This window comes from Triticum dicoccoides, chromosome 2A (genome assembly GCF_002162155.2).
Source record: "Triticum dicoccoides isolate Atlit2015 ecotype Zavitan chromosome 2A, WEW_v2.0, whole genome shotgun sequence".
NCBI lineage: Eukaryota > Viridiplantae > Streptophyta > Magnoliopsida > Poales > Poaceae > Triticum > Triticum dicoccoides.
The window spans coordinates 709,983,612-709,995,147 of record NC_041382.1 but is presented as its reverse complement, the minus strand read 5'-3'; the positions used below and the strand labels follow the sequence as shown (position 1 = coordinate 709,995,147).

Here is an 11,536-nt window from a genome sequence, read left to right as displayed (position 1 = left end):
AGTTTGGAAAACTTGAAATAAACTCAAAGTCCGTATGCTTTTGAATTATTGGGACAAGCCTTGCTCGGATGATAAAGAGCATGTCACAATGTAAAAAAACAAAGAGTGCCATGAGGGAAATTTCTTATTTAAACCCCACTTCTTATATCAGTTCTAAGCTAAAACTTGTAAATGCAGGCCTTATTACTGTCCTAGATTCATTGACTGTATGGGTGACATCTGTGCCAAAGTCTGCTTTGAAATATTCAGCTACCAACTAAGTTTGCTAGCTGCAAGAAGTGTGTGTGTGCCTATCACAACATTTCGGCACAGCAATAAGCAGTTTGGTTGGAAGGCGACAGGGATGGTTGCTAGTTGTTAGTTGGCATGCCTATGTCAGCTGTTCCTTGGATCCAGGCTGAATCTCGAATGATTAATTAGGGTCCAAATGACACCATCACAAGTGCATGTGGCCACCTGTGGGGACAGCCACCATCCTGCAAATATTGCCTGCATATATACTGCCTGCGCAGCAATTCCTCTTTCTTTAGTTCCTATTGACAATCAGGCCTCGACACATGTTCGTCCGGAAAATGGCGACACCTGATTTTAGAATGATTCTTCTGGTTCTATTTGATAATTGGTGGTGCCTGGCTAGCTAGTACCCCAGATAATTAATCTGGAATGGTTCTTCGTTGTTCTGTTTGATAATTGGTAGTGCCTAGCTAGTAGTACCCCAAATAATTAGCGAACGGTAAGCTAGAAAACCAGGTCGCTTTCTTCTGAATTTGTTACATTTGAGAGGCTGCAAATTGCAGCTTTCATAGTGTTTAGGAAACGTGTCTGGGCATCTCAAGCAACTCCTGATGCACCAGGAGAGGTCATCGAGTGACCCTTTGAGTGTTTTCTAAAGGTGCTACGTAGATGCCAGCAGGACGCGCAAATATCAGTTACTAGACATAAGAATTGCCTTCGTCCACACAGCTCTACGGCTAATTTATTCAGGTGTGACATAATGCAGATGGTGACGGTGAAATTGCTTTGCTTTTCTCGATGCATCAAGACGGTAAAATTTGTCGTCAAGGCTAGTAACAAGACAAGTTACAACTAAAAGATGTAACAGGCAGTACTTCAGTAAGTACTGTTTAGACGGCAGTTATGTCTTTTATATTTCTGCATCCTAGACGAATCTCACTGCAGTCCACCAGCCCTGTGTTTTTAGCACCGGATACTATACTGTAAGACAGGTACTTGATTTGTTGTATTTTGATGTACACAATGATGTGTATTACTCTAAGCCGGCAGTTTTATCCCTAGGCATCAGTCCAATTCCCTTGTAATCATGAACACACGTCTATTCACTTGTGTTAAATTAACTTGCAGATTCCATCTCTATATGGACTCACTTTTTCTTATCTTGGAACGAAATCTACGACAACTTGAGTAAAGAGGTTAATGTTTACTCTAAGGGATGATACAACTTGAGTAAAGGGGTTAATGTTTACTCTTAGGCCCCAAAAGATACAAGTTGGGAAGATGGTTACGAACCTAGGAACAGAATTATATTAGTATTAGGACTAGTTAAACAATTAGTCAATCAACGAAAGAGAAAACATTATTAAGGGACATTCTGTCTCACTGAGAACAATGTATGACTAATAACTGTATCACAAACAACATGATTTTCTGCACTTCAAGGGTATAAAAGGTGAAAAACTACCTCATGGCATGCATCTTCCATACTGTTTGCCTGGTTTTCAATAGCAGTATGGTCCAGAGAGAATCATCAGAAGGATTAAGTGAAGATCCTCTCCAAATGCACGAACACTGTCTTCAGATATTTCACATGTCAGACATACAAAAGAGAGATTGTTGGATTTGAGTTGTAACAAAAGAACATAATGTCATGAGCTTACCAATATTTTCACATTTAAACTGGAGAATGTGGAGCCAGCACTGATGTTGAAATCAGGGACAAAACCAATAATAGGCTCGCAAGGTACATCGTATATAAACGTTGCCTACAGGGTGAAGAGTCCCTCCTTTAACTGTCCGTTAGTTAGGAAGAAAATACGCCTTCCCTGTGCATCGAACGTAGGTGGGCGAGCTCACACCTGTGAGCTTCAAGCCAACCGAGCTAGCGCTCGGTTCTCAGGTACATCAGTATATGAGTCATCAGTAAACAGAACTTGGTCATCGTGAGACCAAAAATCCTTAATAATCCCCATAAGGAAAAAGATCCGACTTCAACATGCAAGTCCACGCAGAAAGGCGGGCAGGTTGGTCCACTAGTTCCAGCAACAAAATAATCTCATTGCTCAAGTGTATTGTCAGGTCCACTAAACCACTGCCCACTGGCATGATCATACATTTCAGCATAAGCATGTAGTAAGAAGTTTTGTCCAAGTACCCATCCGAGGAACAAAACCTTGGTCCACCATTTGCTTCAAGACATGATGTGCATCATCTAAGCAGTTAACACTACAGAGGCCATCAATCAGCAGCTTGTACGATGAGAAACTAGGCCTCAGACCTTCAGCACTCATCATACCAACTAGGTCCTTCGCCTCCACAAACTTCTTTGAGGCCACAAGGCCATCAAGAAGTACCTGATAAGTCCCTGAATTTGGGTGGCAGCCCTCAGACGACATCGACTTGAACAGATCATATGCAGAGCTCACCCTCCCCTCTCTGCAGAGACCAGATACCAATATATTGTAAACAACCGTATCCGCGTCGATTTCCTCCTTGCGCATTCTCTCAAACAGCTCGAATGCATCATCCACCCGGCAGTTCCGGCAGAGGAAATGCATCAGCGTCGAGTAGGTCGTCACATTAGGCCGGCACTCCTGCTTCGGCATCTCATCCATCAGCGAGAGGGCCTCACTGAATCTCCCAAACTGGCACAGCCCCTTGATAAGGATGTTGAAGCAGCAGGTGTCGAGCTCCACGCCCAGCCTGGGCGCGCTGGCGTACACCTCATGAACAACCTCGTACTGCCGCCTGCAGACGAGCATGTGGAGCACGTAGTTGAAGGTCTTGGTGGAGGGCCAGCAGCCGTACTCAGGCATCGCGTAGAGCGTCTCCATGGCCTTCTCGGGGTGGTTGGCCACATTGCCGTACATCTTGATGAGCCTGTGGAAGAACTCGTCGGAGAACCTGAACCGCTCGGCCCTCGCCCTGGCCAGCAGCTCCTCCACGTCGCTGAACCGCCTGGAGCCGGCGAGCCGGTCGATCATCAGGCCGTAGAGGGCCTCGCTGGGCTTGTAGTCGCGCCGGGCGCAGGCCTTCCGGAACACGCTGGTTATCAGAGCGGCGTCCCTGATGCTCGCGAAGATCTTGAGCACCTCGTTCGGGGCGAGCCAGTCCTTGTGGTCCAGCCGGCCGATCCAGTGGCCGTCGTCGCCTGCCGTGGAGCGGAGCCTCAGGAATGGGGGCGCCGCGCGCCGCGCTAGGGCTCTTGACATGCCGCCGCCGGGAGCTGGGAGTCGGGTGGGGCGGGGCTGGGCTACTCGAGAAGTGGTTGGAGAGCTTATCGGGGAGGTGGTGGTGGGTGTAGCAAGGAAGGAGGTGGGCTGCGCTGGGGGAGGTCCGGTGGCCGGCGGCGACTGGGTGAGGACTGAGGGGAAGAGAGGCGGAGGCGCCGCTGGGCGGCGGCGATGTGCCCGGACAGGAGGACTAGGACCATGGCGGGCCTTGGGCTCTTTCTTAGGGAAAGCCCAACTCGTCTGGTCTGAACAAATCTATGTATAGCTTTAGGATGTAAGTGTGCACGACATGACCGCGTGGCCTAATGGATAAGGCGCTCGCCTCCGGAGCGGGAGATTCTGGGTTCGAGTCCCAGCGTGGTCGGTTTTTTTACTCACCTTGGATTTAACATATCCACTATAGTTTTTTTTTGAAAGAAGTCCATAGTTTGCATAAAGTCGTTTTTTCTTTCCTGATTTTGTTTTGAACCTTCTCCTCAATTGTTTAAGATTTTTTTTGCGGGAGAAAAAGAGATTCTCATTACTCACGGAGGCTTCTCAGCCAATGCCAAGTTTACAACAAAATCTAATCCCGAATGCAACCATACTGCAGTACGGGAAGTGCTACGGCCATACGCAGCAAGTTCATGGCTAACTTTATTCTGTGACCGACAACAGCGAGTAAAAGAAATCTCCCTATCCTCAGTTGAGGTCGGATTCTTAATCTCCTTAACCAACATGCGATGTATCGATCGATCATCGGAGTGTGCTGTGATCAGTGACACCGCCTCCGCGCTATCAAGCTCGGCCAAAATGGGCAGCACCGTACGATGGAGGGCCAGCTCCAGCCCCTCCCGACACGCCGCTAGCTCGGCGTCCAACGCGTTATCACATATACAAATTGTTTGAGAATTAAGAAAGCTTTAAAACAGTTAAGATTAAGACATGGACAATTCTGAAGGGTGTACAAAACTATGGAACCAAATTATGTGGCGTTGACGGCGGTTGTCCATACTCTTGTGGTCAGCCTCCTCGCTAGTCTTTCGTTGGCATATTTTCATCTGAACTGGGATCTCCTTTCTAACCTTCTTCATTACTAACTTGGTTAAGGGTTTCTGTTCCTGAGACGAGCCTCAAATGTCTCTTGATTTGGGTTCTTTCCCCCTCTTGCGACTGCGGTGGCTAGGGCACTCATCCCTTTTGAACTCCGCCGACAAGCCCGTAGATTGATTGAAGTCAAACTTTTCTTTTAAATGGTCAAGATTAAAACATAGGCATAGTCATTTTTGAAAGTGTATATATTGGTCAAGAACCCAAGGAAGAGGAGGTTTGTTCTAAAGTTTGTGGAGATTCTTCACGAGGTGCGCCTCATTCTGCTACTCCCTCCGATCCATAACAAGTGTCGTAGTTTTGGGCTAAGGTCGGTTGCAATTTTGAACTAAGGTTGAACTAACCTTAGTTCAAGACTACGACACTTGTTTTGGATCGGAGGGAGTAGCAAAATATGTGGCGTTGATGGTGGTTGTTCATAGTTTTGTTGATGGTAGTCTCCTCGCCAGTCTTTCCTTGCCATATTTTCATATGAATTGGGATCTTCTCTGTAAACTACTCCCTCCGTCTCTTTAGTGATCTAAACACTCTTATATTTCTTTACGGAGGAAGTACTTCGTTGTTGACTTGGTTAAGGGTTTCTGTTCCTAAAGACAAGCCTCAAACATCCTCTGATTAGGTTTTCTCTTTCCCTCTTGCGACTACGGCTGCTAGGCCACTTATCCCCTCAAAACTTCACCAGCAAGCTCATGGATCCACTTCCCCTATGGGTTGCTCAGGTGGCCAGTGGTGAGGAGCGAGATAACGATGCCTCAGTTCTTAGTGTTTTTTATTGCTGGTTTCCATGGTAAGAGCCGAGTCCTCGCCATTTTCCATTTCATAATTGCACTTGAGGATGTGCGCCACCAGCAACCAACTGGTAACCCATTTCGCATCACTGACCTCACAAATTCTATCCGTACTGAATCGACCCAGCTGCTGCAGCGTTAATCTAATTTTGGTGTCAAAACGCTGAGGACGCAGTTTGACACAAGGAATCCAGAGAAATTGTCTGCACTCTTCGGTATGCACTCCCAGGCAACCGGTGAAGAACGGTATATATATTTTTGTCATTCCGAATCACTATAGGATTCCCATTTATGCAGATATTATTACTATTATTGTTATTATTACCATCAACATCATCATCATCATAAATATTATTACTATTATCATTATTATCATTTTCATATCAAGGTGTCAACATAACATGGCATGTGATCTAGTGCAACCTAGGTAAGGAAATGGAGCACATGATTCAGATCTCCCAGAAAGAAAAACCTCCAGAATGCACTCCTCAATTCTATGGCCGTGGTTTTAGGGAACAGAAGGAAAGAGATACACCAACTGTACAGGAACATTCCGCCAAGGAGAACCTCCAGGCTAATCTAGCGCATACAATTCGTGTGTGCATGACAGCAGCTGTTCTCATGTGAATGGGTAGAAGTTGGGGAAGAGCAAACTGCCGAGAAGAATATAAGCAACGAAGTAAACGATGACGAAGTATCCCCATCTCTTGCAAGAGCCGCCCCTTGCAGGAGCCAAAATGCGCGAAGCGGCCCAGTAGATCGGGGGGCTGGCAGACAGAAACCGCGTTGACACCTGGACCGAAGAAGCAACAGATGAGACTTGAGTAGCGACCTACAAATAAATTTCATCGGGCATTATACTGACCTGGACGTGCATCACGAAGAAGGCGGTAAATGTCATGAATGTCAGGTGTAAAATGAAAGGAAGAACTAGCAAGGGGCACTCATCCTTGTTATCTCCCACAATTCGGCCTCTTGATACATTGCTATCTAAAGATGCTGCTGAAGCAGCGCTGGCCGCGACAGATTTTCTCTTCTTAACCTCAGTGTTCCCTGTTCAAACATTGCAGAGTTATGTTCAAACTTCAGTTCTCCAGTAGCCTATATTGAATAGGTTGAGGTCAGTTCTCCATTTTTCAGGACAGTTGAAATTTTCTCAACTCCTAGGCATGTGTTAAGAAAGTTGAGGAATATCATTTTCCAATGATCTTTCAAAATAGAGACAAAATGTTGACAGTTGAGAATGTAATAGTACCTTGCTTTTTGTTATGTGGTCCGGTAGAAATTTCACTCTTCAACACTGTGGCAACATCTGAGCTTTCATATGCTTCAACTAACCTCCCGTCAACAATGGCAATTATCTGCTCGTGTATGCTAGTTGATTGGAAGAGTTGGTGAAGCAATTTTGTGTAGTGAACTATAGAATAAACTGCAAGAGATAGTACTGGTGAAGCCAAAAGAAAGTTGGGCAGCTGCTTGACTTGAAAGTATCTCAAGAAACCAACTCCCCTGAAAAGAAAGATGTAAAATAACATAAAGCTCGTGAATAATGGGAGCATAAGTCTTCAGAAGATGGTACTCAAAAAGCAAGCTTAGGGCATCCATAATGTATGCCAAATTGATAGTGCCAAATATTAAAAGGCATCCATAATGTATGCCAAATTGATAGTGCCAAATATTAAAATGGCTTTTGACACCGGTGAGAACCATTATGGAGGGTGTTGCCAAATTAAAAAAAGAGGGCATCGATGCTCCTTCATGCTCCAATGCCAAACAACCTCAGCTAATAAAATAATACATGAACCTTTGTGAACAGGCCCAAATGTTGTGGGTAAAGAGAGATGTGATAGTGTTTTTATTCCATTCTATTCTGTAGTGATCCCCACTATACAGAAATTGGGAACCAGCTAACGCTGTGGATAGCTAGTCTATTTGATACCAGTGCCAAAATTCTGACGACGTCGCAAATTTGGCAGCATCACATTGTAGATGCCCTTAGTACAAGAGTCTATGTAAAATTGTAAGGAGAAATGCATATACATGGACATTCTTTAACCAGTCAAAACAACAAAAGTACTTCAAATTCTGGTGGACATAAATGAGAATGGAGTTTGCCTATTTTCTATACGTGGAGCATACAGCCTAAGCATGGAGATCCCATATTACCAAGCATGGCATCCTTGTGACTTGACAGCATACACTATTGGTGCAACAGAACAGAAGGACGAAAGAACAGACATATCACTCTCCACAAAAGATGAATATGTAATTATCATGGCTGTATAAGAGAAATGGTAGCTCCTTGTAACTCACAAGAACTCTTGTTAAGCATACAACCATATTGATATATGAGTTGTGACAAAGAAAAATAGAACACTATCCCAAGGTAAAATACAGAATTCAAGGGAAAATTATAAATTGTTGAGCTGGTGTTGGTAAAGATGAGATGAAACAATTACCAGTAGTGACTCTGAATAAAACTATACAAAAGGGGCAGTTTTGCTTTGCACCATGGCCTCAGCTCATCCGTGTCCCCGTGTACGCATATGTTCAAATATCCATATGCTTGAAAGGCAAAGAATGGTAGGAATACAAAAGTGGAGCGCAAAAATCCAGTGACGAGGGCCTGCACTGCCCACTTGGGCCAAAGAAAAAGGTAATGCCGTTAGGTACCCATAATTCCATTATTTATAAAGCGTCCTGCTTCAGACGCTTAAGTGATAAGGCGTCCTGGGAGTGCCTTAGAAATATGTCCGCTTTAGGCGCTTAAGCGTCAGAGTGGGTGGTGCTCGCTTTAGGTCGTTTACCTCCTTATAAACCATGCATAATTCCCTCAACAGCAACTCATGTAGTCCAAGAAAACATCAGCATAGGTTGAAGTACCATATAAGGTCATGTAGAAGATATTAAACAAAAACATCACATTGGTTAAACATGTGAAAGTATGTGTACATCTAAAATTTTGTGGACAATTTTGATCATACGGGCATCTACAAAAAATAAGAAGATTGTACTCTCGTATGAGTACTTGTCCTACTCTATAGCGCGCATGGGATTTTATTTTCACATGCACACAAAATTTCACATCATCACTACATTTGACTTTTTGAGAAAAAAAAGTCAAACTTCCTGGTGAAAAAATTGTATGGGATGTCGGGATGCGCACGAGTTTTGGATGCCTCTTCAGCCATATGGCCTCTTCATGTTAGCTAGTATAGTAAGCACCGTGCACAACAACATGAAGTGCAACCGGCAAAGAAAGCTTACCATGGGCCTTTTCTTCTGGATAGCAGCATCATATGCTTGTAGCAAAGCCTCAAAACAGATATAGCCAGCATTAAGTGCTCCATTTGACCTAGCTGAACCAGATAGAGCGAGCATTATCATTGCAATGGTACGAGCACCGGAAAATAGGTAGAAGAGCCCTCCGAGCGAAAAAAGGGCATAAAGACTTTCTGAATATCTGCCAAAACAAAAACAAAAAACAGAAACATGCTGCTGTTCAGTCATAGCTAGTACATGATTCGTCATGGCATAAAGGCAAAGAAGTTTACAGTGATGAGTAGAACACAGAAGCTGGATTGAAGCAAAAAAGAACAGATGCACGGTAAGCCGCTCCTGAGTCCTTCAAGATCAGCACAGATAATCTGCACGAAGTACAATAAAGGGTCACTTTTTTCACATTAGAACAAATAGTCGTATTATAAATACTAGGCAAAGCGACTCTACATCTTATTAGACATGAGAAAAATCATCGGTGGTTGTGCAACTGGCAATATTTATAAACGAGAAATGGGCAGTCCTGCACTCGAAATGAATGTACTACAACTAAAAATTGAGGGTAGATTTTTTTATTGCAATTTACTCAAACTCTATTACTCCCTCCAATCCAAATTAATTGTCGCAGCTTTAGTACAACTTTGTACTAAAGTTGTACTAAAGCTGCGACAATTAATATGGACCAGAGGGAGTATTAAACTATGATGGATACCAAGACTGTCTGAAACATCAAGCATCAAGATGATTAAACACACCAACATTAGTAGACCATTATGCGCACAAGCATGACTCCGATAGAATGAATATCTGTTGACCTGATCCAAAAACCTAAAACAACACTTAAACGCTAAAAATACTTAAACATAGAAACCTAACTACACTGAAATAAATACACCACATGTGTGTAGCTGAAGAACGTCAGTCACCTGTAGAAATAGGCCGCGGCGCCAACAAATGCCACATTGTTCAGAACATGCCCGGAGATCACAAGCACGGCCCTGTACCCCAGCATCGGCACCAGCGGCGCGAACACTGCAGAAGGAGAATGGGGCCATGACCCAACACCAGACCAGATCAAGCACACACCTCAACGATGAGAAGGTGAGAAGTTGAGGTAGAGGCGAGTAACTTACGGGACCGGGAGAGTAGAGCGATTGAGGCTGGGAGCAGGGGGAGGAAGGCGAATGACTGCTCATACTCGTAGCCGCACTCAGCAGAGCGAGCGAAGTGGACACCGTCCCATACAGCTAGGGACGAGATGGCGGTGGCGGTAGCAGTGGAATTAGAAGAGGAGGCGGAAGGGGGGAAGGAGGGGGAGGAGAGACAAGGCGGGTGAAGGGAGGTGGAGGTGTCGTATGGGCGGAAGAGAAGGCGAGCGAGCAGAGAGAGAGTAAGGACCAAGACACGGGAGGCAGTGGCAAGCCGGACGATGGCGACGAGTGGCGGCGCCATGGGTCGGGCGGGGGTAAAGCACCGTGAGAGCAGAACACCTGTAGGGTGGATCGCTGACTCACTGGTGGTTTTCTGACCCGTCTGGTTCCTAAAACATTACATATGGATTTAGATGTTTCACTCAATGGATTTTTTTTCTATAAAATTTAGTAAAAATGATTTCTAGAAGAAGATAAAATCATAAACTTCAATACTATGAACCAAACATTACATATGGAGAAAATCACAAAGATTCCAACCCCCCAAAATCTTTTACTCCCTCTGTTCACTTTTATAAGACCTTGAAAACATTTCAGACAATGTGCAAAACAGCCTATTTTGAGTTGTCTGAAACGACTTACAAAAGTGAACGGAGGGAGTATCATAAATTTCAACCCCCCAACTCTGCTCTAGAGATAGATCTTATTCTTAAGTCTTAACTATCTTCTCTAACGAGCGACGGGAAATGGGACATGGTGCATCATTTATGAAGACAGTACACAGGAAGCTACGAATAGTAGCCCCTAAACAGAGCTATGCGTCTATGCCTCCGAGAAATACAACAGCAATCTTCTTGTTATTTTCACAAGCCACCAACAGAAAAGCAAGGCAGCGAGCATCAAGCCATGAAGCCATTCACGGACAAATCCATCAGCCTCATTGCTAATCTCTAGTTCCCTATCGCAAGATCAACAGCATACACATCGCCTAATATAACCCATAAGAAAAAGGACAGAAGGTGAACAGAATTAATGTGGACATACCTGTCGGTGGCACGGTGCTCACCTCACTGGCGGATCTAGGATTTCAGAACAGGGTGGTCCACCTAAAAAAATTGACAACGAATATGACATGCCAACATTCTAATTAATTTACCAGTAGCACATAAAAATTGATCAATATGGTCTTACGGACATACTAAAATTCTCAATTTTGCATGAGCAGACTACATAATACATACCTTGAGAAGTTCAAAGAAGACTATGTGGCATTGTTAATTTGTTAAGAGTGGCATTGACAGAGTAACTTGTTAGAGTGGCAAACAATCAGACAAATCATTATTATGTCAATGATCAGGTGCTCATGTACTGGATAGCGAAATTATGTGCGTGTGTTCATGTACTGGATAGCGAAATTATGTGTGTGTTCATTTACTGGATAGCAAGTCTGATTGTTCAGTTAACGGAATAGACTAGACTCTTCCACCTGATTGATGCAATAGAGAGCAAAGAGCAAACCCTAAATCAGAAAACGGGGAATGGGAAGTGCCGCAGTGGAAAACTTGCCTCAAATCCTCAGATCGGGCTAAAGGCTGGACGCCGGGCAGGGTTGCTGGCTTGCTGCCGGCCAAGTGCCGGAGCCGGCGGAGAGCAGACTGCGCGGCAGGCGCCGGCTTGCAGGGGCGCCAGGTGGCGCGTTGGTGCCGGGCGGGCGGGGCAGGGAGGGGCGGCTCCTAGGCGTCTAGAGACGGCGAGGTACGCA

The 11,536-nt window shown here is 44.7% G+C and overlaps 2 protein-coding genes and 1 non-coding gene across 5 annotated transcripts; 1 reads left to right on the top strand and 2 right to left on the bottom strand.

Annotated features, from left to right (window-relative positions):
- Positions 1-1,618: 1,618 nt before the first annotated feature.
- LOC119356478 (pentatricopeptide repeat-containing protein At3g14580, mitochondrial-like) lies at positions 1,619-3,634 on the bottom strand. Of its 2 annotated transcripts, none has more exons than XM_037623436.1 (2): positions 1,896-3,634; positions 1,619-1,810 (listed from the first exon to the last, which is right to left on the bottom strand). In XM_037623436.1, the coding sequence occupies exon 1, from the start codon at positions 3,444-3,446 to the stop codon at positions 2,352-2,354; it is 1,095 nt and encodes a 364-aa protein (XP_037479333.1). In that variant the 5' UTR covers positions 3,447-3,634; the 3' UTR covers positions 1,619-1,810; positions 1,896-2,351. The 2 variants fall into 2 exon arrangements, with proteins under 2 accessions (XP_037479333.1, XP_037479332.1); XM_037623435.1 differs by having other exon boundaries at positions 1,619-1,806.
- A 124-nt stretch (positions 3,635-3,758) lies between these two features.
- On the top strand, positions 3,759-3,831 carry TRNAR-CCG. The gene has a single exon. It is a non-coding gene; the product is annotated as a tRNA-Arg (tRNA).
- A 1,858-nt stretch (positions 3,832-5,689) lies between these two features.
- On the bottom strand, positions 5,690-10,886 carry LOC119356477 (GPI mannosyltransferase 2-like). 2 transcript variants are annotated; one of them, XM_037623433.1, is made up of 9 exons: positions 10,819-10,886; positions 9,757-10,163; positions 9,550-9,655; positions 8,899-8,991; positions 8,612-8,807; positions 7,804-7,982; positions 6,600-6,853; positions 6,210-6,397; positions 5,690-6,137 (listed from the first exon to the last, which is right to left on the bottom strand). In XM_037623433.1, exons 2-9 carry the CDS (start codon positions 10,073-10,075, stop codon positions 5,964-5,966), a joined length of 1,509 nt encoding a protein of 502 aa, XP_037479330.1. In that variant the 5' UTR covers positions 10,076-10,163; positions 10,819-10,886; the 3' UTR covers positions 5,690-5,963. The 2 variants fall into 2 exon arrangements, with proteins under 2 accessions (XP_037479330.1, XP_037479331.1); XM_037623434.1 differs by having other exon boundaries at positions 7,804-7,970.
- Between the last annotated feature and the right edge of the window lie 650 nt (positions 10,887-11,536).